Source organism: Phyllostomus discolor, chromosome 7 (assembly GCF_004126475.2).
Source record: "Phyllostomus discolor isolate MPI-MPIP mPhyDis1 chromosome 7, mPhyDis1.pri.v3, whole genome shotgun sequence".
NCBI lineage: Eukaryota > Metazoa > Chordata > Mammalia > Chiroptera > Phyllostomidae > Phyllostomus > Phyllostomus discolor.
In genome coordinates this window covers 89,467,212-89,494,995 of record NC_040909.2, presented here as the reverse complement: position 1 = coordinate 89,494,995, position 27,784 = coordinate 89,467,212, and the positions used below count along the sequence as shown (strand labels likewise).

Below are 27,784 nucleotides of genomic sequence, written 5' to 3'. Positions count from 1 at the left end.
CTCCACCAGCAGAAAGATTATGACTTGCTTTACTGTGATATTCTCTTTATCATGATGGTCTGTAATCTAAATTGCAATATCTAAGTTGCAATATGAGTATAATAGATTTATTGTGCTATATTTTAGAAAAATTGATAGACAAAATACAGTAGTGACCAGTGTAGGAGGAAAGATAAATTTGTTGTTGTTGTTGTTGTTGTTGTCATTATTATTATTATTATTACTTTATTGTCAATTTGTTAGGAATGAGATAACTATGTGAAATATTTTATTTGCTGTTACTATTGAGACATGAGGATATTTTCATTTTCCAAGGATGTAGCAAGAACTTAACTTTGGTGTTGAAGGATGAATAGCAATTTAGAAGAGGAGCAGCAGGGAGAGTAAGGCAACTTCAGACAGAGTACCTGAATGTACAGATATATGATGAAACAAAATAACATCAATGTATTTAACATATTACTTAACATCCACCGTGGTAGACACTGGAAATATACCTGAGTAAAAGGGTTATAATTACATAGTCAGATCATAGGTAATTGCAGCTAGTGCAGTAAGAACTACATTGGAAGAAGACACAGGGGTGCTTTGTGAGCACACAAGGGTACTTGACCAGAACTTGAATAGTTCTGCCTGGTTCTAAGTTGGAAAGAGAGGTTGGAGTTAGCTTGGTTGTAGAATGCTGGCTGAAGGCATGGGCATAGCCATCATTTTTGTAGAGCCATGACCTTGGGCAAGTTACCTAACTTCTCTAAGCCTTATAGAAAATTAGTATAAAAAAATAAAGCTAACATTTATTGAAGTTTTACCATATACACAGCATTGTGCTAATGCTTTATACAGATTATCTGATTTAATCTTCACATCAAACCTAGGAGGTGGAAGCTATTGTTTTCCATTGTTCTAATAGGTGGTAGAGCCATGATATGAAACTAAGTAGGCTGACCTGAGACCTCAGCTCTAACTATTAATAGTAGTTAATTTATAGAGTTGTTCTGAATGCTAAATAATGTAACTCAGGCAAATGGTTTGCTAGGCATGAGACAGGGATGTCGGCTCCTGCTTCTATTATTAATAATGCAGGAGGTGATGGGGAACTGAAGTTTAAACAGGTATATATGTAAAGGGATCCTAGTTTGGAGAGAAACAACTGCATTCACCCATTTGTTCTGTTTAAGAAGAATCTGTTCCTCACTTTTGCCTAATATAGAATACAAATAAATTGTACATTATAGTTTGGTATGTCCTTTCTGAATACCCTGATGTAGCCATATTCACTGTGTCCCAGGAACATAGGGAGAGGGAGTATTTAAATCAGACTGGGTGATTAAGGGGAACAATTGAGAACTACTGTGGAACTGAAAGAGTAGTGGTGGAAGTGATGAAAATAAATTTGAGAGATATTTTAAAAATACAATGGACAGGAATTAGAGACACCACAAACTCAGAATGTCCAGTTGAAAGTGTTTGTGACCAAGGATAGTCTGAGAGAGTTAGTGACGACTTTAAGGAGTATGGGAGGAGACACATCTTTGGAGTCAAAGTCATGGTTTTGATTTTGATTATGTTGAATTCAAGGTGCCTGTGATAAGATATAAATGAAAATATCTTGGGGCAATTAGAAAAATAAATGAATTTGGGGATCTAAGATGGTGTCGGAGTAGGAAGGAGCAGATTTGGCTTTCCTCTGCTCAGGGGAGAGAGTCCTGACCGATCTTTGGAGTGGAAACGCAAGAAACCAACATATTTCAGCATTTTTGAGAACGGAGGACCAAGGATTGTGGCAGAACCGAAAGAACAAAGAACAGATCGCTGCATCAAGACAAAAAAGAATAGGTGGAGGAGGTGAACACCAGGATACCCACTGGAAGAGGAAACCCAACAACTAAGGAACCACTAACAGATAACAGCAGAAGAAGGTGAAGGAGGGAGTAGTAACCACACAAACCTCAATCCAGGGCTTATCTGGAAATACAACTAAACAGTAGAGACAGTACCCAATACAAACAACTGAACAAGATTTCTTTAAACCTTGTACACACAGAAGAACCAGCCTCAACACAACCTGCCCTCACCAGCACAACAAAATATAGAAGGTGGTGGACAGAGTGACCCACATTTAACCAGCTGGCGGGAAGGAACCACCAAAGAAAGACTCAACAACAATCAGAACCCAAAGGCAAACACAAAGCCAACTTAAACAACAGCCCAAGACCAGCGAGCTTGGGGGGTCAAGGAAACAGTACCACTGAAACTCACTGCTACTCTACTAAAGAAGTTCACATCATAAACCGAGGGAGCCAGAACAGATCAATATAAGAAGCTGAGGTGAACAAGAAGAGTCTCACAAACAATGCGAAGACAAAGAAATACTCTCCAAATGAAAGGAAAGGAGGAAGCCTCAAAAAGAATGCTAAATGAAACAGAGGCAATTCAACTATCACATATTGAATTCAAAGCAGTGATTGTCAGGAAGCTCAATGAGCTCACAATGAGCTACGAGAAACTACAGGGAAGCTACAATGAACTCAATGAAAACTACATCAGCATAAAAAAGGAAATAGAAACTCTCAACAAGGGCAAAGAGGAAATGAAGAATACAATCTCTGAAATGAAGAACACAGTAGAAGGAATGAAAAGCAGGATCGATGAAGCAGAAGATCGGATCAGCGAGCTAGAGGACAAAATAGAAGAAAACACCCAGAAAGAGCAAGAAAGGGAAAAGAGGCTCAGAAAGAATGAAGAGGGATTGAGAGAAATGCAAGACAATATGAAACGTAATAATATCCGTATAATAGGGATACCAGAAGGAGAAGAAGAAGAACAAGGGATAGAAAACCTAGTTGAACAAGTGATGATGGAAAACTTCCCTAATTTGATGAGACAAAAAGTCACACAAATCCAGGAAACACAGAGAGTCCCAATCAAGAGGAACCCAAGGAGGCCCACCTCAAGACACATCATAATTAAAATGGCAAAATTTCAAGACAAAGAGAGAATCTTAAAGGCAGCAAGGGAGAAGAAGGAAGTAACATACAAGGGGGCCCCAATAAGGCTAACAGCTGACTTCTCAATGGAAACACTCCAAGCCAGAAGAGAATGGCAAGAAATAATCCAAGTAATGAGAACCAGAGGCCTGCAACCACGACTACTTTACCCAGCAAGGCTCTCAATTAAGATAGAAGGCCAAATAAGAAGCTTCTCAGACAAAAGAAGTCTAAAAGAATACACCTCCACTAAACCAGCTCTGCAAGAGATGCTGAAGGGACTGCTTTAAGGAAAGAAAGGAAAAGAGAGAGTGAGAGAGGATCACACGTACATAAAAGGCAATGAATAAGTACCTATCAATAATAACCTTAAACGTAAATGGACTAAACGGTCCAATCAAAAGACATAGAATAGCTGATTGGATAAGAAAACATGACCCACACATATGCTGTCTACAAGAGACCCACCTCTGGATAAAAGATCTTCACAGGTTGAAAGTGAAGGGCTGGAAACAAATTTTCCAAGCAAATGGACAGGAGAGAAAAGCCGGGGTAGCAATACTCATATCTGACAAAATAGACTTCCAAAGAAGATCCATAAAGAGAGACCCAGAAGGTCATTTCATAATACTCAAGGGAAGAATTCACCAAGAAGACATAAACATAGTAAATATATATGCACCCAACATAGGAGCACCTAAATACATAAAGAAAATCTTAGAGGACTTCAAGAAAGATATGGACAGCAACACAATTATTGTGGGGGATTTTAACACCCCTCTATCAAAAATGGACAGATCTTCCAAACAACATCAACAAAGATATTGTGGCATTGAACAATACCCTAGACGAGCTGGGCTTTACTGATATTTACAGAACCCTCCATCCCAAAGAAGCTAAATACACATTTTTTTCAAATGTACATGGAACATTTTCAAAGATTGACCACATGATAGGACACAAAACAAGCCTCAACAATTTCAAAAAAATTGAAATCATACCAAGCAATTTCTCGGATCACAAGGGACTGAAACTAGAAACCAACCACAAGGAAAAAACCCCAAACACTCAAATTCATGGAGATTAAACAGCATGCTATTAAACAATGAATGGGTCAAGAATGATATTAGGGAAGAAATCAAACGGTTTTTGGAAACAGATGAAAACGAACTCACAACAACCCAAAACTTATGGGACACAGCCAAGGCAGTCCTGAGAGGGAAGATCATAGCGATACAGGCCCACCTAAAAAAGTTAGAAACATTTCAAACAAACAACCTAACCCTACGTCTACAAGAACTCGAGGAACAACAACAAAGACAGCCCAGAGCAAGCAGAAGGAAGGAAATAACCAAGATCAGAGCAGAATTAAATGACATAGAGACTAAAAGCACAATTCTAAAGATCAATGAATCCAAGAGTTGGTTCTTTGAAAAGATACACAAAATCAACAAGCCTTTAAGCAGACTCATCAAGAAAAAAAGAGAGAAAACCCAAATAAACACAATCAGAAATGAAAGAGGAGAGATTACACCAGATACCACAGAAATACAAAGGATTGTAACAAATTACTACAAAGAGCTGTATGCCAAGAAACTTGAAAACCTAGATGAAATGGACAAATTTCTAGAAAAATATAACCTTCCAAAACTCAATAAAATGGAAGCAGAAAGCCTCAACAAACCAATAACAGCAAAAGAAATCGAAGCAGTAATCCCAAAACTCCCAACACACAAAAGCCCTGGACCAGATGGTTTCACAGGAGAATTCTACAAAGCATTTAAGGAAGAACTAACACCTATCCTTCACAGACTATTTCAAAAAATCCAAAAAGATGGAAGACTACCAAACTCTTTTTATGAGGCCAACATCATCTTAATCCCAAAACCAGATAAAGACACAACAAAGAAAGAAAACTATAGGCCAATATCGCTGATGAACATTGACGCTAAAATCCTCAACAAGATACTGGCAAACCGCATCCAACAGTACATTAAGAAGATCATACACCATGACCAAGTTGGATTCATTCCAGGTATGCAAGGATGGCACAATATACACAAATCAGTAAAGGTAATACATCACATAAACAAAAGCAAAGACAAAAACCACATGATCATATCGATAGATGCAGAAAAAGCATTTGATAAGGTACAGCACCCATTTATGATAAAAACACTCAGTAAAGTGGGAATAGAGGGAGCATTCCTCAACATAATAAAGGCCATATATGAGAAACCTACAGCCAACATTATACTCAATGGGCAAAAATTAAAATATTTTCCACTAAGTACAGGAACAAGACAAGGATGTCCACTTTCACCACTTCTATTCAATATAGTACTGGAGGTTCTAGCCACAGCAATCAGACAAGAAAAAGAAATAAAAGGAATCCAAATCGGAAAGGAGGAAACAAAACTGTCACTGTTTGCAGATGACATGATAGTGTACATAGAAAATCCTATAGACTCCACCAAAAAACTGCTTGACCTAATAAATGAATTTGGCAAAACAGCAGGATACAAAGTCAATATCCAGAAATCAAAGGCATTTCTGTACACCAACAATGAAACAGCAGAAGCAGAAATCAAGAAAAAAATCCCATTTGAAATAGCAAAAAGGAAAATAAAATACCTAGGAATAAACCTAACCAAAGAGGTAAAAGACCTGTATTCAGAAAACTACATAACACTGAGGAGAGAAATCAAGGAAGACACAAACAAATGGAAACATATACCGTGTTCATGGATTGGAAGAATTAATATCATTAAAATGTCCATACTACCAAGAGCAATCTACACATTCAATGCAATACCTATTAAAGTACCAATGGCATATTTCACAGACATAGAACAAACACTTCAATAATTTATATGGAACCATAAACGACCCCGAATAGCTGCTGCAATTTTGAGAAAGAAGAATAAAGTAGGAGGAATCACAATACCTGACACTAAACTATACTACAAGGCCACTGTAATCAAAACAGCCTGGTACTGGCATAAAAACGGGCACATGGACCAATGGAACAGAACAGAGAGCCCAGAAATAAACCCAAGCCTCTACGGTCAATTAATATTTGACAAAGGAAGCAGCAACATAAAATGGAATAAAAATAGCCTCTTCAACAAATGGTGTTGGGAGAACTGGACAGCTACGTGCAAAAAAATGAAACTCGAGCACCAACTTACACCTTATACAAGAATAGATTCAAGGTGGATAAAAGACTTAAATATAAAGCGTGACACCATTAAAGTCCTAGAAGAGAACGTAGGTAGGAAAATCTCAGATATTTCACGCAGAAACTTTTTTACTGACTTGTCTCCTAGAGCAAGGGACATAAAGGAAAGAATAAACAAATGGGACCTCATCAAAATTAAAAGCTTTTGCACAGCTAAGGAAAACAGTATCAAAATTAAAAGAGAACCAACTGTATGGGAAAACATATTTGCTAATGATACCTCAGACAAGGGTTTAATCTCCAAAATATATAAAGAACTTACGCGACTCCACTCTAAGAAGACAAGTAACCCAATTAAAAAATGGGCAAAGGACTTGAACAGACACTTCTCCAAGGAGGACATACAGAAAATCCAAAGACACATGAAGCGATGTTCAATATCGCTAGCCATCAGAGAGATGCAGATTAAAACCACAATGAGATACCACTTCACACCAGTCAGAATGGCCATCATAAACAAAGCAACAAACAACAAGTGTTGGAGAGGATGTGGAGAAACGGGGTCCCTAGTGCACTGTTGGTGGGACTGCAGACTGGTACAACCATTATGGAAAGCAGTTTGGAACTTCCTCAGAAAACTAGAAATGGATCTGCCTTTTGACCCAGCAATTCCATTGCTGGGACTCTATCCTAAGAACACTAAAACACCAATCCAAAAGAACCTTTGCACCCCGATGTTCATAGCAGCACAATTTACAATAGCTAGGTGCTGGAAGCAACCTAGATGCCCATCAGTAAATGAATGGATCAAAAAACTATGGTACATTTACACAATGGAATTCTATACAGCAGAAAGAAAGAAGGAGCTCATACCCTTTGCAACAGCATGGATGGAGCTGGAAAGCATTATGCTAAGTGAAACAAGCCAGGCAGTGAAAGACAAATACCACATGATATCACCTTTAACAGGAATCTAAACAACAAAACAAAACAAAACAAAAAACTAGCAAAATATAAGCAAAGACACTGAAATAGGGGATCGTCTGACAGTGGCCAGAGGGGAGAGAAGAGGGAATTTCAGGGGGGAATGGGTAGGGATTACAGGAACAAATTTGGAGGACACATGGACAAAAACTAAGGGTGGGGGGTAATGGGGGGAAGGGGGGAGGGTTGGGTGGAGGGGCTGGAACGGGAATAGGGGGGAGAAAACTGTACTTGAACAATGAATGAAATAAAAAAAAAAGAAAGAAAAATAAATGAATTTGAAAGAGAGGTAGATGTTGGATATTATTTGCCATGCAGGTATAGATAGATAGTTGCAATAGTAAGAATAGGTAAGGTTAGCAGAACCAAAGCCAAATTTGGAAGAATTCCTAAGTTTAATTGGAGTAAAAAGAGGAGTCAGCTGAGGAAATTAGGATAGGCAATTAAAGAAGTAGGAAATAAACCAAAAGAAAAGAGGAAAGTTAAGGAAGGAAAATTTTTGGAAAGGGGATATTCAGTTGTGGCAGATGCTATAAAGTTGTTGCATATTGTTTTAAATGCTTCTTTTTTGTTTTCCACCTTAACTTATAAAATAGGTATCTTGAAATAAATGTTGTGGTTATTTGTATATATGTTAAAGCACCTTGGTTATCTTGTCCAAAAGATAAAAATGTGTATTTTCCTCTAAAGTATGGAACCTCAAGGTCTTTGTGATAATGGAAACCAAAAAATTGATTGGTAGATCACTTCGACCAGCGAGACTGTTCGTCATCTGACTTCTGCCTCTGGTGAGTAATCTAGGGCACATGTTTTAAAATATTAATTGGTTAATGGCCAATTAGCATCAGAAAGGCTAAATAATATATAAAGTAATTGTTTATGACACATACTAAAGAAATATTGAAAATTATTGATCTCCTTGGAAGAATTTAAAAGTATTACTAAAGAAAAGGACTCTTACTAGTCTAATAGACCAAGTAAGGTAGGATAATAGCTCTGATATGAGAACATCTTTGTGTATTTTCTATGTCTATTTCTTGTGATTAACTGGCTTCTGTGCAGAATGATACTCTCAATACAAATTGTGCCCTATGATTATGATCACTGCAGAGCTCTCATGCTGGAGAGAGAATAAGCTTTTAAAAAATATACCTAACTCCAAAGAGAAAAAAAGATTAGTGCAAAACAGCTTACAGATTAGGGCTGTGCTTGAGTTGGAACATATGCTGTAATTATTCAGGAAATATAAATAAATGAAATATCAAAAATTAAATTTTTTGTTTTGTTGTGGGAAGCTAATCTTTTTAAATTTTTATTCTATTACAGTTGCCCCAGTTATTCCCCCTTTGCTGTCCTCTGCCCAGCCCACTGAAAACTAGTCTTCTGAAAAAATTCTTGAAGCACTTGATATTTAATTCCTAAATTGAAATATTAACCATTTTATTATTTTTATTTCTTGTTGCCAGAATGGCTTCTGTATTCTAATTTAGGAAAAAAGTAAAAATAACTTTTTATTGGGTTCAAAGGTGAAGTGGAAAAGATAGATAGGGCACCAATCCATCACTCTTCCATTTTTTCATCATCCTTGGTTCCCATAAGGTAGGCCACTTTGGTCATGCATGTTTCCTTTGAAGGTGGCTGTGACTTAGGACAGATAAATTAATGGGTTTTTTGAATCATAGAGTAGCAGTGCTGTTGCCATAACCTTCTAGTGTGTTGAAGAAACAGTTGTGTAGGGTTAAGCCTCAGATTTTATCCTAAAGGGAAGGATATAGAGCCATTGTTAGCAGCCCCTTTCTATGATTTGTTTTTTTACACTGCCCCGCCACCTGCTCCCCCCGCCATGTCTACAGATTCAGTTTTTCACTGCTCCTTTCCTTTCAAGGCTGCTGCAGAGGTAAATGGGGATATGCTGGTAGCCCTGACTTCTCACTGAATTATTACATCTTTTGAAGATCCAGACAAGAGTAGGGTTTTACTAGGCAAAGTTTAGTAAATCAGAAATTAAATTGTGCTTTTCTCAACATACTTCTATACTTCTTGTCTACCTTATGCCCCCAAAGAAATCTTTGTCTTTAAAACCCAAAATGAACTATTTATTTTTGTGATGACCTCCTTGATACCTCAAAGTGCATTCAGCTCTCCCCTAACATATTCTCTGTATATCTCCTATAACTTATTTTTATAGTCACTATTTATGAACATGTGCTTTAAAATAGACTGCAAAGCCTTTTATCTCCAATTTTCATGCTTATAACGAACACAGTGTGTTGAATAAGTGAATGTTCAGAAAACATTTTAAAACAGTACTTACAATGTCCTGGATAATTAAGGTTTTTAGGTGCCATTTTATCATCTATTGAAGACATGGATATTTAAAATAGTTTTTTTTCATTCCTAACAGGAACAGTATTCCCTTTCAACTTTCAGAATGAATATCCATGCAACACTCAGTACTTACAAAGTGGAGTTAGTAGAGTAAGTCTTAGACATTATAACATGAAGTGTGCCTGACTGGAAAGTGGCATTTGTCAAATGGCTGTTGTGTGCCAGCTACTATGCTAAGTGCTTAAATATTTTTTAAACTTCATGATAATATTTCAAGCATATATTAAAGAGAATAAAACGCTCATTAAACCTGTTACCCAGTAATTTCAGATCTAAACGTTTTGCTGTATTTGTTTTAGAAAGTTTCATTTATTTATTTTTGTGTATGCTATTATAGTTGTCCCAATTCCCTGCACTTCATTCCCTTCAGCGCATTCCCCACTCTCATAGTCAATCCCTACACCCTTGTCCATGTCCATGATTCCTTTTTATATGTTTTTGACTAATCCATTCAGCTTCTTTCAGTTAGTCCCTACCTCTCCTGTCCTCTCTTACAGCTATCAGTCTATTCCATAATTCTATGCCTCTGGTTTTATTTTGCTCACTAGTTTATTTGGTTAATTAGATTCCACTTATAAGTGAGATCGTATGGTATTTGTATTTCACCAATTGGCTTATTTCACTTAGCATGATAGTCTCCATTCCATCCATGCTGTTGTGAAGGGTAGGAGTTCCTTCTTTCTTTCTGCTGCACAGTATTCCACTGTGTAAATGTACCAGTTTTTCAATCCACTCATTTAATGATAGACACTTGGGCTGTTTCCAAATCTTAGCTATTGTAAATGGCTCTGCTATAAACACAGGGGTATATAAATTCTTTGGAATTGGTGTTGTGGGATTCTTAGAGTATATTCCCAGCAGTGGAATTGGTGGGTCAAAGAGCAATTCCATTTTTAATTTTTTGAGGAAATTCCATACTGTTTTTCATAGTGGCTTAACTAGTCTGCATTCCCACCAACAGTGTACTAAGGTTCCATTTTCTCTCATCCTTGACAGCACTTGTTTGTTGACTCATTAGTGATAGTTATTTTGGTAAGTGTGAGGTGATAATCTCATTCTGGTTATAATTTTTCTCTCTCTTATGGCTAGTAATGTTGAACATCTTTTCATATGGCTATGGACTATCTCTGTATGTCCTCCTTGGAGAAGTGTCTCTTCAGTTCCTTTGCCCATTTTTAAATTGGATTGTTTGTCTTCCTGTTGTTGAGTCATGTACTCAACAACAAAACTAATCTGTTTTTGTTTTAATGGGTATACTTATTCTGAAAATATCATTTAATGGAATTTTACAATAGGTGACCTTTTATGTCTGCCTTTTTTTGCTTGTAGGTTTTTGAGATTCATCCATGTGTAGCATATATCAGTACTTCCTTTTTATTGCTGAATATTATTCTGTGATATTGATGTGCTGCATTTTGTTTACCTGGTTCTCAGTTGATAGACTTTTGGGTCAGTTTTACTTTTTGGCTATTACAAATAATGTTGCTAGGAATACTTGTTTATGAGTTTTTGTTTTAACACCTGTTTTCATTTTTTTCTTGGGTATATACTTAGTGGTAGATTTGTTGGGTAATGTGGTGATTGTAAGTTTAACTTTTTAAAAAAGATTTATTTATTTACTTATTTTTAGAAAGGGAAGGGAAGGAGAAAGAGAGAGAGAGAGAAACATCAATGTACGGTTGCTGGGGGCCATGGCCTGCAACCTAGGTATGTGCCCTGACTAGGAATCGAACCTGCAATGCCTGGTTTGCAGCCCACGCTCAATCTGCTGAGTTATGCCAGCCAGGGCTAAGTTTAACTTTTTGAGGAAACCAGACAGGGCAGTTCCCAACAACTGCCAAACTGTTTTCCTTAGTGACAATAGCATTCTATATTCCCATTAGCAACATATGAAGGTTCCAATTTCTTTATATCCTTGTTAGGATTTTTATTTATTGTAGCATCCTAGTTGGTATGAAGTAGTATATCATTGTAATACTGATTTGCATTTCTCTAATGACTAATCTTTTTGAGCGTTTTTTCATGTGCTTGTTGGCCATTTGTATTTCTTTTTTGGAGAAATTTCTATTCAAGTCCCTTTGACTATATTTTAATTGGGTTGTTTCCTCTTTTGTTGAGTTGTAAGAGTTCTTTATACTAGGCCTTTTTCTCTCTCCCTCTTTCCCACATTCCTTTTCTGCTCTCCTTCTCTGTTTCTGTCTCTCTCTGGTTCTCTGATGCTTTTTGTGTCATATCTAAGAAATCATTGCTGAAATTTAGGTCATAAAGATTCATTCCTATGAGTTTGCTTGTATCTGTTCAGTTTTCTCAATACTACTTATTAAAAAGACTGTCATTTCCCCATTGTATGTATTCTCACCTTCTTTTTCATTAATTAATTTACCGAATAAGCATGGGCTTATGTCTGGGCTCTCTAACCTGTTCCATTGATCTATGTATGTATCTATATCTGTTTTTATGCCAGTACCATGTAATTTTGATTACTATAGCCTTGAAGTATATTTTGCTATCAGGTAGCATGATACCTCCACCTTTGTTCTTCCTCAAGATTGCTTTGGCGATTATGAGTCTTCTTTGGTTTTATATAAATTTTAGGATTACTTGTTTAGTTCTGTGAAAAATTCCATTGGTTTGTGATAGGAATTGTATTGAATCTGCACATTGCTTTGGGTAGTATGGACATTTTAGAGTAGTAATGCTTCCTATCTATGAGTACAGTATATCTTTTCATTTTTTTAACTTTATAGGTTTTGAGTTCAGGCCTTTAATTTTCTTGGTTAAATTTATTACATGGTGTTTTATTCTTTTTGATGCCTTTGTAAATGGGATTATTTTCTTAATTTCTTTTTCTGAATATTGGTGTATTCAAATGCAAAAAAATTGTGAATATTTATTTTATATCCTGATACTTTAGTGAATTCATTTGTTAGGTCTAATAGGATTTTGGTGGAGTCTTTAGGGTTCTTTCTATATAGTACCATGTAATTTGCAAATAATGACAGTTTTACTTCTTTCTTTTCAATTTGGATGCCTTTTCTTTCTTTTTTTTTTTTTTTTTGTCTTATTGCTGTGGCTAAGACTTCCAATACTATCTTTAATAAGAATGGTTAAAGTGGACATCCTTTTCTTGTTCCTGATTTTAAAAAAAGCTTTTAGCTTTTCACCATTGAGTATGATGTTAGCTGTGGGTTTGTCATATATGGCTTTTATTTTGTCGGAGTAAGTTCTCTCGCTACTTTGCTGAGTTTTTACCATACACGTATATTGTCAAATGCTTTTTCTGCCATTGTCGATAATCATGTGATTTTATCCTACATTTTGTTTATGTGCTGTATCATGTTAATTGATTTGTGGATGTTGAGACAAACTTGAATCTCTGGAATAAATCCCAGTTGATGATGGTGTATGATCTTTTTAATGTATTGATGAATTCTTTTTGTTACTATTTTGTTATGTATTTTTGCATCTATGTTCATCTTTAAATGTTTGGTAAAATTCACCTGTGATTTCATCTAGTCTAGGACTTTTGTTTATGAGGTTTTTTTTTAAATTACTAATTTAATTTAATTAGTAGTTATCAGGCTGTTCATATTTTATGTTTCTTCCTGATTCAGTCTTGGATGACTGTATGGACCTAGGAATTTATCTGTTTCTTCCAGGTTATTCAATTTGTTGGCATATAAATGTTCATTATATTTTCTGTATATCTCTGGTGTTAGTTGTCCCTTCTCTTTCATTTCTCAATATATTTACATATATTTACTTGGTCCATCTCCTTTTTCCTTGATGGTACTGGCTAAAGTTTAATCAATTTTGTATATCTTTTTAAAGAACCAGCTCTTGATTTCATTGATCTTTTGTAATTTTTAAGCCTATTTTGTTTATTTCTGTTGTGATCGTTACTATTTCTCTACTTCTACTCACTGTTTTTCCATAATTTCTCTAATTCCTTTAGATATGTAGTAGGAATCTTTGAATTTTATTTTGAGGAAGTTCTGTATTGCTATGAATTTTAGAAATGCTTTGTCTCTGTCCCATAGATTTTAAGTCATTTTATTTTCATTTTCATTTGTCTCAAGGTTTCTTGATTTATTCTTTGACCTCATTCTTAAATTGTTTGTTGTTTAGTAGCATGTTATTTAGCCTCCATGTGTTTGTACACTTTTCAGATTTTTTCTCAGTTTGATTTTCTAGTTTCATACCATGCCATTGAAGAGGATGCTCAATATGATGTCAGTCTTCTTAAACTTACTCTGGATAATTTTGTGGCCTAACATGTAGTTGGTTCTAGAAAAGGTTTTATGTGTACTTGAAAACAATGTATATTCTGCTTCTTTTGGGTTAAATATTCTAAGAATATCGATTAAATCCACCTGGTCTCATGTGTCATTTAAGACCACTGTTTCCTTGTTGATTTTCTGTCTGGGTCATCAATCCATTGATGTCAATGGAGTATTAAAATTCCTACTTATTGTATTACCATTGATCTCTCCCTTTATTCTGTCAATATTTGTTGTATATATTTAGGTGCTCTTACATTGGGAGTGTACATGTTTTCAACAGTTAAGTCTCTTGTTAGATTGATCATTTATTATAAAATGCTCTTATTTGTGTCTTGTTACAATCCTTGTTTTAAAGTCTGTTTTGTCTGATACAAGTATTGCTACCATAGCTTCATTCCCATTTGCATGGAATCTTTTCCCATCCCAATATCTTTTCTGATCCCTTTACTATCAGTCTGAGTGTCTTTTGATTGGAAGTGGGTCTCTTGTAGGCAGCAGGTGTATTGGTCTTGTTTTTGTAATCCATTTAGCTACCCTACTACATCTTTTGATTAAAGCATTTAGTTTACTTACATTTAAAATAATTATAAATAGGCATGTAGTTACTACCACTTCACTAATAGTTTTATGATTTTTTTGTAATTCTTCTCTTTTACTTTTTTATCTCTTATTCTCTTTTTCAAATGTTGACTTACTGTAGTGTTATGTTTGGATTCCTTTCTCTTTTTTTGTTGTATATCTCTTACAGATTTTTGGTTTGTGCTTACCATGTGCTTTATATATACCAAACTATGTTTATAGTAGTCTATTTAATTGATGGTTGCTTAATTGAATACATACTAAATCACTACAATTTTTATTCACCTACACACATTTATGTTTTGACACTATTTCTACCTCTTTTATGTGGGTTTATATGTATCCCATAATTTATGGTTGTAATTGCACATGATCTTCCAATTTCTGTCCTTATAGTTGATTAATCCACTACTTTTACTCTTGCCTTTGTCATTGAGATATTTTCTTTCCTATATTTTCTTTCATATTTTTATCTTTTTTTCCTAAAAAGTCCCTTTACTATTTCTTGTGATACTGGCTTTGTGGTAATGAATTCCTTTAGATTTTCTTATATGGTTATCTCTTTACCTCTGCTTTGATTTTAAATGATACCTTTCTGGCTGGAGTAACTTTGGTTGAAGGTCTTGGTCTTTCATCAGTTTGAATAATCTATACCAGTTCCTTCTGGCCTGCAAACTTTCAGTTGACAAATCAGCTCACAATCTTTTGGGAGCTCCCTTATAGGTAACAGATTGCTTTTTTCGTGTGGCTCTTAAGATTCTCATTGTCTTTAACTTTTAGCATTCTACTTATGATGTATCTTGGTATGGCCCTCTTTGTATTCATCTTGTTTGGGACTTTCTGTGCTTCCTAGATTTGTATGTCTGTTTCCTTCACCAGGTTAGGAAAGTTTTCCATAATTACTTTTTCCATACATTTTCAATTTCTTGCTCTCCCTCTTCTCCGAACACCCCTATGATGCAAATGTTGACACACTTGAAGTTATCCCAGAGGACCCTTATACTGTCCTCATTTTTTTTTTGATGTTTCAAGTGGAGATTTTTACTACCTTATGTTGCAAAGCAGTGATTCAGTTCACTCTTTTGTATAATCTGTTGTTAATTCAATCTAATGTATTCTTCATTTTGGTTATTGTATTCCTCAGTTCTGTTATATTTTCTACCTTTATGATGTTTCCTATATCTGTACTGAAGCTCTGAGTTCATGTACTCTTCCTCAACATTAATTGATTATAAAAAATCCTTATAAACAGTATTTTAAACTCTGTATTTGGTAGATTGCTTCTTTTTCATTTTGTTCTTTCATTCTGGAGTTTTGTTCTGTTCTTTCTTTAGGAACATGGTTCTCATCTCATTTTGACTGATTCTCTGTGCTTGTTCCTATGTATTAGGTAGATCTGTTATGTTTCCCTGTCTTAACAGAGTGGCCTTATAGTAGATGTCATACAGGGCCCAGTAGTGCAGTTTCCCTGGTCACTGGAGTCATGTGCTCCAGAGATGTCTTCTAAGTGGTTTGTGTGAGCTCTCCTATTGTATTTGGGCATTGATTGCTGGTAGCACAGTAGTGGGTGGGAATTGATCCTCAGGATGCTGGCTGTGAGGGCCTGCAGCAACTACAGAGGAGAAGCTGTTACATGGGCCTGACCCCACAGAGTGGCATTTGCTTTATTGTGATTCTGGTGCCAAATGAGGCCATCCTTCTGATGTGTAAATTGTGGTTCTGGTTGGGTAGGGCTCTGCTGTATTCTGAAGCCATATATTGTGTATATACACAATATATGAAGCCATATATTGGGTCTGAAGCCTCTTGGGAGGTGCTCTCTTTTGGGCCTATATCAGCTGCCATTTTTGCCAGGCTTGGGGCCACTTGGCAGGAGCTACAAAGTGATGTGAGGTTGCTTGCTGCTTCTGCTGGGGTTAGAGGTGCTTGGGAGAGTGTGAACTGAGCCAGGCTGAGACTTGTACTACACTTGGGACACTTTGGTGGGCACCACAATGCAAGCTGAGTCTGGTAACTGCTTTTATTGTTTGTGGATCTTTGAGAGAGTCTGCAGCCAGCAGTCATGTGAGATTCACAGATTTTGAGGAAGGTCTGTAGCACAAGCTGAGGCAGGCTACTTATGTGGAGCCTCTGGAAGAGGCTGGGGCCAGGTGACCAAGTTGGGTGGGGTGGAGTCTCTGGGAGTGACCATGGCAGAGAGAATGATGTTAGCCAGGTTAATCGAGATTGGTCACCCTACCGTGTTTGGTCACCTGGGTAGGGAGAGAGGTCCACAAAGGAACAATGGTGCCTGCTGGCACTCTTGTCTCTGGAGTTGCCCCAATCTCTCTCTCCAGCCTTCAGCCTGAAGTTAGTTAATTTAGTTCTTCTATATCTGTCCCTGGCTCTTTTTAAGCTATTGCTCATGTGCTCAAGCTTAGAGTGAGTGAGCTTGTAAGCAAGTAAATCTGTGTGCAGGCCATTTAAGAGCAATGCCTTGCTCTCTAGCAGCCCTGTCTTTCTTGCATGTATTTCCCCTGTTTTTGCCAGCCAGGTGTTAATGGGTCTTTTCTTCCCAGCACTGGTGCTCCTGGTTGGGGAGTCTGGTGTGGGGCTGGCATCCCTTGCTCCTTATGGGGGACCTCTGCATCTGAGATACCCCCTCCAATTTTTAATCATCACCCATGGGTGTGGGACCAGCCCATTCCACATCTCTGCCCCTCCAGTCTTCACATGACTTCTTTATATCCTTATTCATAAGAGTTCTGTTCAGCTAGACTTAAGGCGTTTCTCAGTGATGCCTGTTCTATAATTTAGTTGTAATTTTGATGTGGTTGTGGGAAGAGGAGAGCTCAGAGTTTACCTACTCCACCATCTTGACTCCATGCTCTTCATTACCCTTTCTTTAATTTCCTTTATTTTCCTTTATTTCTGAAGATTAAAGTTTCTATTGAGTATGATTTTCCTTTAACCTGAAGAATTTCTTTTATTTTAGCATTCCCTGTAAATCAAATTAGCTGGTGACAAATGTTTTGTCTTCTTCAATCTAGAAATATCTTTTGCTTCACATGCACTCCTGAAAAAATTTTTTCATTGGATATGAGGAAGGGAAAAATGTATACTTCTCCTATGTTTCTCCTCCACTCTCAATACTCTCCTATACTCACAACACTTCACATCTGACATCATATGTGTGGTTTTTCCATATATCAAGCAATTTTTTGCAACATCAGCTGAATGTCTTATAATGCAATCCAGTCCTGATACTAACTGCAATTAGTACTGACCCCACAGGTTAAGGGCTCAGTCCCTCAAGGGAACCCTCCACTTTTGTCAACACTTTCAAGTAGTAGGTCTCTAGATTACCCAGAAATTTTGTCTACGTTTGCTACAAATTGGATGTTCTCAAGACCTCTTCCTTGGATTCAGTCATTTGCTAGAACAGCTTATAGGACTTAAACATAAATCACATTTACCAATATTATATAATACACAATATGATAAAGGATATAGTTGAACAGCCAAATGAGAGACACATAGGGCAAGGTCTGGAAGGGTCCCCCAAGTGCACGAACACTCTCTCTGTGGATTTGGGATAACCCACCCTCCTGGTTCATTGTTCTGTTCACCAACCTGAAAGCTCTCTGTATACCATACTTTTGACATTTTATGAAGGCTTCATCATAAAAGCATGACCAATCATTAACTCCATTTTTAGCCCCTCCTTCTTTACCAGGTGGTGGGGGAAGGGCTGAAACTTCCAAGCTTCTAATCGTGGCTTGTTCTTTCTCATGACCAGCCCCTATCCAACAGCCCTTCCAGAGCCTTCAGATTAAAATGAAATACATTTCTATTCCCCAGGAAATTCCAAAGGGTTTTGGAACTCTATCAGATAGCCCTTTAAAGATACTTCTCCATTGTTTCTGGCCCAGATTTATTTCTGTGATACTTTCTGATGAGAAGTTTGCAGATATTTAAATCATTGTTCCCCTCGAAGATAGAGACCCTATCATGGATCTTGTTCAGCATTACTTAACACAGTCCCTGATACATAGTTGGTGTGTAGTAAATGTTTCTTGAATTTATTTTGATTGTATTAAATTTTTAGTACATTAATATAAAGAGGCTTATTAGGGTTCCATTTTGGCAGGATCTGACATTCTTACGGGTATTACTACTGTTATACTTTATAATAAAAGGTCATTTTAGTAGGCTTGAATAATCACATGAAAGAAAATATGCATTACCAACTTTCTGAAAGGGTCTATTTCCTCAGTTTTTCCTTGGTTAATTGGTTTCCTTTACTTGTAAAAGAAAATCTGGAGGCAAGCATGTCCTGCCCCCAAGTGTTTTTGCATAGAAACTACTCATTTAATGAAATAATGGACAGTTAAGGGGCATCCAGAAAGTACTGAGTCAAAAAGTGATCTGAGAAAATTCTGTTTCATAACATTACATCTGATGTTTAGTATACACACAGAGAATTAAATACAGCAGAGATTTCCTGTTGAAGCTCTCAAGTGTTTCCATATGCAGGAAAAAAAAAAAGACTTTCTGCCTGATCATCCTGTTGTACTTCAAAAACCAGTAAGTGCTTTTCTAATTTTGTATAATTTTTATTTCCAAAATATTTGTCATTGCTATTTTCATTTTGTTGTGTCTCGATTTTTAATTTTTCTCATTGTGAAAATAATTCAGAAAAGTACATAAATGTAAATGTATGATGTAACCAATTACTATAAGTAATTACCACTCCAGTGAACAAATAGAATGGAATTGTTGTATTTTAAAAAAATACAACAGGTCATGAAAAGAGCATGCCATATTTTCTCCTAAAAGTACTATTGTCTTGTTTTCCAATTAAGTTCAGTAATTCACCTGGAATTGATTTTGCTGCATATAAGGTAAAATTATATTTTTTATTTTCCTCTATGTGGATCTCCAGTCATCCTAGCAATGTTTGTTTGTTTGTTTGTTTGTTTATTATATTGTATTGATTATGCTCTTATAGTTATGCAGTTGTTCACCCAGCATCCCCTACTCCCTCAGGCAAATCTCACACCATTGTTCAGGTCCATGGGTCATGCATAAGTTCTTTGGCTACTCCATTTCCTATACTGTACTTTACATCCCCATGGCTATTCTGTAACTACCCATTTGTACTTCTTAGTCCCATCATCTCTTTACCCATCCCTCCATACCCACTCCCACCTGACAACCATCAAAACAGTCTCAATATCCATGATTCTGTCTCTGTTCTTCTTATCTGCTTCATTTGTTTTTAGATTCAATTGTTGATAGACATGTATTTATTTCCATTTTATTGTTTGCAGTTTTGATCTTTTTCTTAAATAAGCCTCCTTTATTGTTCCATTACTTTCTTTTTATTTTCAATTTTTTAAAAGATTTTATACTTTTATTTTTAAAGAGGGTAAGGGAGGAAGAAAGAGGGAGAGAAACATCAATGTGTGGTTGCCTCTCAAGAGCCCCCAGCTGGGAACCTGACCCACAACCCAGGCATGTGCCCTGACTAGGAATCGAACCTGTGACTCTTTGGTTCACAGGCCGGCACTCAATCCACTGAGCCACACCAACCAGGGCTATTTTTAAATTTTTTATTGTTTAATTATGTCTCAGTTTTTCCCCCATTGCTCTCCCCTGCCCCACCCAACCCCTACTCCCTCAGTTGGACCCTGTCCCATTGTCCATTAGCATGGGTGGGGTTAATGGACAGATCAAAGGAACTTTGTACAGTTCCTTGACTAGATCTTTCCCCTGTTATTCCTCCCCCAACCTTTGGTCACTGTCAGTTTGTTCCTTATTTCCATGTCTCTGCTTCTATTTTGCTCATTTGTTTGTTTGTCCATTAGGTTCCACTTATAGGTAAGATCAGATGGTATTTGTCTTTCACTGCCTGGCTTATTTCACTTAGCATAATACTCTCCAGTTCCATCCATGCTGTCACGAAGGGTAGGAGGTCCTTCTTTCTTTCTGCTGTGTAGTATTTCATTTTGTAAATGTACCACACAGTTATTTTATCTACTCATTTACTGATGGGCACTTAGATAAGTCCCTTAAACATTTTATATAATATTGGTCTGGTAATGATGAACTCCCTTAGTTCTTTTCTGGTCTGAGAACCTCTTTATCTGTCTTTTGATTCTAAACATTTTTTCTGGGTAGAGCAATCTTGGTTGTAGGTCCTGCTTTTCATGACTTGGAATATTTTTTTGCTAATCCCTTCTAACTTGCAAAGTTTTTTTTGAGAAATCAGCTGACAGTCTTATGGAAACTCCTCTGTAGGTAACTAACTGCTTTTGTCTTGTTACTTTTAAGATTTGCTCTTTATCTTTAACCTTTAGTGATTTAATTATGATTTTTTGGAGTGGGCCTTTTTGCATCCATCTTGTTTGGCACTCTCTGTGCTTCCTGGGCTTGCACATCTATTTCTTTCACCAAACTAGGGAAGTTTCATTTCACTATTTTTCAAATAAATTTCAAATTTCTTGTTCTTTCTCTTCTTCTGGTACTTTTTATTTTCCAAATCATTGATTTAATTTTTGGCTTTAATCCCCTCTACTATTGTTTCCCTATAATTTGTTCTTTATTTCAATTAGTGTATACTTCATTTCAGACTGGATATTTCTTTGTCTCCTTATTTTGTTATCCTCCCTGTGTTTGTTTCTATGTATTAGGTAGCGCTGGTATGATTCCCTGTCTTCATAGCGTGACCTAATGTAATAGGTATCCTTTAGGGTCCAGGGGCACAACCTCCCCTGTCACCCAAGCAGGGTACTTGAGGTGTTCCCTCCATGTGGACTGCATACACCTTCCTCTTGTAGTTGAGCCGTTATTGCTGTTGGAAGATCAATGGGAGGGATTTATCCAGGTGGGTCAGCTGCAATGACTGGCTGTGACCACTTCGAGGATCAGCTGTGAAGGGGCTGGGTGGTGGTACTCCAATGTGGTCTGATGCTGTCCACTGTGTGCACAGGTTCTGGGGTTTCCCAGGTGGTGCAGGCCAAGATCAGACCCCACTTTTTTTTTTTACTTTCATATACCCTCTACTTAGTTTTCTCCAATGGCAACATCTTACAAAACTATAGCACTATATCACAGACAAGGTATCAATAGTATAGAAATAGAAAACATTTCCATCACCACAAGGATCCCTGGCATTGTCCTTGTATGGCCACATCTACTTCCCTCTGGTCCCATCTCCTCTTTAACCCCTAGGCAATCACTAAACTGTTCTTTTTTCTTTTTTAAAAATATATTTTATTGATTATGCTATTACAGTTGCCCCATTTTTGCCTCTTCACCCCCCTCCACCCTGTACACCCTCTCCCACCCATATCCCTTCCTTTAGTCATGTCCATGTATCATACTTATACGTCCTTAGCTTCTACATTTCCCATACTATTCTTACCCTCTCCCTATCTATTTTCAACCTACAATCTATGCTACTTATTCTCTGTACCTTTTCCCCCTCTCTCCTCCTCCCACTCCCCTGTTGCTAACCCTCCATGTGATCTCCATTTCTGTGGTTCTGTTCCTGTTCTAGTTGTTTGCTTAGTTTCTTTTGGTTTTGCTTTAGGTGTGGTTGTTAATAATTGTGAGTTTGCTGTCCTTTTACTATACATGTTTTTTCTGTATATTCTTTTCTTAGATAGGTCCCTTTAATATTTCATGAAATAAGAGCTTAGTGACGATGAACTCCTTTAACTTGACCTTATCTGAGAAGCACTTTATCTGCCCTTCCATTCTAAATGAAAGCTTTGCTGAATAGAGCAATCTTGGATGTAGGTCCTTGCCTTTGATGACTTGGAATACTTCTTTCCAGGCCCTTGTTGCCTGCAAGGTCTCTTTTGAGAAATCAGCTGACAGTCTGATGGGAACTCCTTTGTAGGGAACTGTCTCCTTATCTCTTGCTGCCTCTAGGAGTCTCTCCTTCATTTTTATCTTGGGTAATGTAATTATGATGTGCCTTGGTGTGTTCCTCCTTGGGTCCAACCTCATTGGGACTCTCTGAGCTTCCTGGACTTCCTGGAAGTCTATTTCCCTTGCCAGATTGGGGAAGTTCTCCTTTATTATTTGTTCAAATAACTTTTCCACTTGTTGTTTTTCTTCTTCCCCTTCTGGTACCCCATAATTCGGATGTTGGAACGTTTTAAAGGTGTCCTGGAGGTTCTTAAGCTTCTCTCTCTCTCTTTTTTTTTGAATTCTTATTTCTCCATTCTTTCCTGTTTGGTTGTTTTTTTCTTCCTTCTGGTCCACTCTATTGTTTTGAGTCCCAGTTTCCTTCCCATCACTGTTGGTTCTCTGTGTATCTTCCTTCATCTCTTTTATGGTAACCTGCATTTTTTCATCTAATTTGCACCCAAAATCAACTAATTCTGTGAGATTCCTGATCACCAGTGTTTTGAACTGTGCATCTGATAGATTGGCTATCTCTTGGTCCCTCAAAAGGATGAGCCCTGAGGCATTGATCTGTTCTTTTGGAGGCATGTCTCTCTCTCTCTCTTTTTTTTTGTTTTAGGCTTGGTTGCTCCTGTTACAGTGAGGGGCGGAGCCATAGGTGTTCACTGCGGCTGGGCACCCCAGTCGCTAGATTGTGACATTGTATGTAAGGGTGGGGGTGGGGGTTGGGGGGAACAATGGCGGTAGCTCCATTCTCCTGGGACCCTCAGTCCCTTCTCTGGGATCCTGGGTTGCACGCTCTGCCCTGGTCCACAATCGCCACCTCACTGGGTCTGCCAGCTGCTGCTTTTGTACTCAGGGTCCACCCGCTGTGATCTTGTGCACCCCAGATGCCTTATGTGCTCCCGGTTGCCTTATGTGCCCAGTTCTCCCTGTTCTCTGCGTGCCACGACCCGGGCCGGCTGCTCCTCTCCGCCCCTCCTACCGGTCTGGATGAACGGGTCTACTTCAACTTCTTGGCTGTCCAACTTCCATTCAGATAAATTCTCTGTCAGTTCTGGGTGTTATTCTGCCTCTAAATTGTTGTTGTTCTAATCTTGGTTGTGCGTGGAGGTACGATGCATTCACCTATGCCCCATCTTGCCGGAAGTCTCAGCCCCCAGTTCTGTACTTCTGCCTGAGGCCACCCTGCCTGAGCTATGAGGCAATATTAGATGGCTGCTACTTGTGCTTGTGCTTGGAGATTCCAAGGCAAAGCCAAGCTGTGAATCTAGGCTGGATGGTGCTAGTGCCTGTCCTAGGGCCACTTAGCTGGAGGGATGGGGGCTGGAGGCTCACTGAGGCCTGCTGTTGCTTGTTTGGAATGATTTAGGAAGTTGTGAACCAGGAGCAAAGATCAGCCCTTCATATGGAAAAGTTACTGTTAACAGCTTGGATGGGCCCTTAAGTTGGGTGGCACAGAATCTCAGGGTATCTTCAGGGCAGGGCAAAAAGTGCTAGCCAGGTTGATGGAGTCTCAAATATGGCAACTGCCTGCTGGCTCTGTGGTTCTGTGGGGAAAGGGTTCAGAAAGGGACAGTGGCTTCTGCCCAACTTCTATCAGAGAGAAAACTCTCCCTGAACACTGACCTTGATGCCCAACACTTCAGTTCTTCCCTGTGTGCCACTGGTGCCTTTTAAGCTGCTACCCTAGTGCTGGAGCTCAGAGGGAGTGAGTTTGAGTAAGTCCGTGTGTGGGTTATTTAAAGGGAACTGCTTGGAACTCTAGAAGTTTTTTCCATTGACTCAATCTTGCTGGTTTTTGCAGCCAAAGTTATGGGGACTTAACTTCCTGGTAAGTCCCCATAACTTTTGATGGCCTGGATGGCCTATTGTGGGGCTGGGACTCCTTACTCCTGAGATATCCCTTCCAAATTTGTATTCACCACATGTGTATGTGGGACCAGTCTGTTCTCTTCTCAGCCCCTGCTACCAGCCTGGATGGATATGGTTTCTTAATTCTGTAGTTGTCAGACTCCATTCAACTTGACTTCTTACAGTTCTGAATGATGGTTGTTCTATAGTTTAGTTGTAATTTTGATGTGGTTTTGCAAGGAGGCAAGCCTTGTTTACCTATGCTACCATATTAACTGGAAGTCAAACTTGGTATTTTGGTCTCCCTTTGCAGATAAAGATGATAATCCCCACTTGTTAGGATTAGATCTCAACAATATATGAAAGTGCTTGTTATGGTACTTATCTCTCATTATATATTGATTTTTCATTCTATGTTTTCTGCTTCCATAGAAGTAAAGGACTTCTATTTAGAGTTTTCACGAACACTACATGGTATACAAAAAGAAAAAAAAAGAAATAGAAAACAAAAAGAGAGAAAAACAACTGGGATTTTATTGAGAATGGCTGAGAATATTGGTATGCTGAGAATGGCTCAAATTGAGATACAGACTACCTCCTATGTTCTCCATTTTTTGAATTTCAAATTCTTTGGACTTCATAACCTTTTTTTCTTAATTACAATTTTTTGAATTTTAACTTACTCATAATATACACACCAATGTTTCTTAATTTAAATTCTCTAACTTGCAAATCTCCATCCCATTTTTATTTTTAAAATTAAAGCAGGGATTTAAACTTTTTTTCATAGTACCTCACATATAAGAATGTTTAAAGAGTAAAAATGTCCTTAATGATGTTTGAATTTTTCTATCTGTTCAGAGATCTTAGGAACATATGACCCTTGGTCTGTAAACTTCAATGCTTTATAAAATAGTTACTTTTTCAATTGTAGACTTTCAATCTCTAATATTTTGTTTTTAAAAATGCAAATATTTTATATTATACATTTCATAATTTACCAACATTTTTTAAAAGATTTTATTTACTTATTTTTAGAGAGGGAAGGGAGGGAGATAGAGAGAGAGAGAAAAACATCAATGTGCGGTTGCTGGGGGTTATGGCCTGCAACCCAAGCATGTACCCTGGCTGGGAATGGAACCTGGGACACTTTGGTTCCCAGCCCGCGCTCAATCCACTGAGCTACGCCAGCCAGGGCTTATTTTGTTTTTAAAAATAAAAGTTGTACATACTTATTATTTTAAACACTCCTTATACATTAGAATTAAGTTTAATTTTGATATATTCATGAATAACATTTTTTGAAAATTAAGTACCACAAAAAGAGAACAATGGGTTTGGAATACAATGTAATATATTTAAAAAGGAATTACATGTGTTTTATTAAACATAGAAGAATTATTTGGCTATTTGACAAATTAGAGTTACTTCATTAATTTCTACAGTAATGTGTATTTAGATTTATAAACAGTAGGGTCACAGTATCAGGTTTGATACACAAATTAGTAAAAGCTGTATTCATTAACATTTTCTTCTGTATTATAGGAAAACAGTAAAGGTTTTAAGGAACATTTTAAGAACAGATGAATTTGAAGATAAAGAATTATTTGTTTTATGTTTGGACACCTGCAAATGAAGTGGATCTGATAACAATAACTGTAATGGACTGTGACAATTCAATTCATTTTTCATTTTGATGTTTGGGTATTTGATTTTTTTTCTAAAATGAGAGATATATATTAAATTGTAAAGAATTTTCTAATCAGTTTCAGCTTTGCAGACAGTTTCGTAAATAAAGTGGGAAGAAACACAAGTAAAATTGTGGTTAATGACATAGGAAGATTGTGTATTTATAATTTGTATGCTACTTTCAGTCTTTTGTTTTTCACCACTTGTAATAATAGAATGGAAATATAATGTATAAACATTCTCAAATTATAAACTATTTGCTGCAGTGTATATATGGCATATAATTTCTTGTTGCTGAGGTTGCTGCTGTTTTGTTTCACACTGATTTAAGACCAGCACTTGAATAATCTTTTTTTTAAATGAATTATATTGATTATGCTATTACAGTTGTCCCATTCCCCCCTTCTCTCCCCTCCACCCTGTACCCCCTCTCCCTCCCACGTCCCCCCCGCTTTAGTTCATGTCCATGTGTCATACTTATGAGTTCTTTAGCTTCTACATTTCCCGTACTATTCTTGCCCTCCCCTTATCTATTTTCAACCTACATTCTATGCTACTTACTATCTATACCTTTTCCCCCTCTCTCCTCCTTCCACCCCCCTGCTACTAGCCCTCCATGTGCCCTCTATTTCTGTGGTTCTGTTCCTGTTCTAGTTGTTTACTTAGTTTCTTTTGGTTTTGTTTTAGGTGTGGTTGTTAATAATTGTGAGTTTGCTGTCCTTTTACTATACATGTCTTTTCTTTATCTTCTTTTCTTAGATAAGTCCCTTTAGCATTTCATAAAATAAGGGCCTGGTGATGATGAACTCCTTTAACTTGACCTTATCTGAAAAGCACTTTATCTGCCCTTCCATTCTAAATGAGAGCTTTGCTGGATAGAGCAATATGGGATGTAGGTCCTTGTCTTTCATGACTTGGAATACTTCTTTCCAGCCCCTTCTTGCCTGTAAGGCCTCTTTGGAGAAATCAGCTGACAGTCTGATGGGAACTCCTTTGTAGGTTACTGTCCCCTTACCTCTTGCTGCTTCTAGGATTCTCTCCGTTTTTACCTTGGCTAATGTAATTATGATGTGCCTTGGTGTGTTTCTTCTTGGGTCCAACTTCTTTGGGGCTCTCTGAGCTTCTTGGATTTCTTGGAAGACTGTTCCCTTTGCCAGATTGGGGAAGTTCTCCTTTATTATTTGTTCAAATACGTGCTCAATCTGTTGCTTTTCTACTTCCCATTCTGGTACCCCCTATAATTCGGATGTCGGAATGTTTAAAGGTGTCCTGGATGCTCTTAAGCTTTTCCTCAATTTTTTGAATTCTTATTTCATCATGCTTTCCTGCTTGGTTGATTCTACCTTCCTTCTGGTCCACTGTATTGTTTTGAGACTCAGATTCCTTCCTTTCACTATTGGCTCTCCTCCGCGTATCTTCCTGCATCTCTTTTATGGTAACCTGCATCCTTTCATCTAAATTGCGCCCAAAATCAACCAATTCCCTGAGCTTTCTGATCACTAGTGTTTTGAACTGTGCATCTGATAGACTGGCTATTTCTTGGTCGCTCAAAAGGATGAGTCCTGGGGGACTGATCTGCTCTGTTGGAAACATGTCTTATGTCTTTCCCTGTCTCTCCTCCTTTTTTTTTTTTTCCCGGTCTGGTCGCTCTTGTTATGGTGGGGGACGGAGCCTTAGGTGTTCACCGGGGCTGGGCACCCCAGTCGCTTGATTGTGACGTTATATGTGGGGGCGGGGGCAGGAGCGGGGATGGGAGGGAACAATGGCGGTAGTTCGGTTCTCCTGGGCTCAGACCCTTCTCTGGGATGCTGGGCTGCGAGCTCTGCCCTGGTCCACAATCGCTGCCTCACTGGGTCCGCTAGCCGCAGCTTGTGTACTCAGGGATCACTGCTGCGTTCTTGCGCCCCGAATGGCTGTTGCACAGATTTTGCGCCAAATTT

The 27,784-nt window shown here is 37.7% G+C and overlaps 1 protein-coding gene across 1 annotated transcript; it reads left to right on the top strand.

Annotated features, from left to right (window-relative positions):
• The first annotated feature begins 7,868 nt into the window (after window positions 1-7,868).
• Window positions 7,869-26,190, top strand: C7H8orf88 (chromosome 7 C8orf88 homolog). Its single transcript, XM_028517811.2, is given in 8 exon segments — window positions 7,869-7,911; window positions 7,914-7,940; window positions 9,557-9,634; window positions 15,060-15,083; window positions 18,772-18,817; window positions 18,858-18,918; window positions 18,921-18,968; window positions 25,701-26,190. Coding segments are annotated over 8 exon segments (369 nt in total). The 3' UTR covers window positions 25,743-26,190.
• Window positions 26,191-27,784: the final 1,594 nt, after the last annotated feature.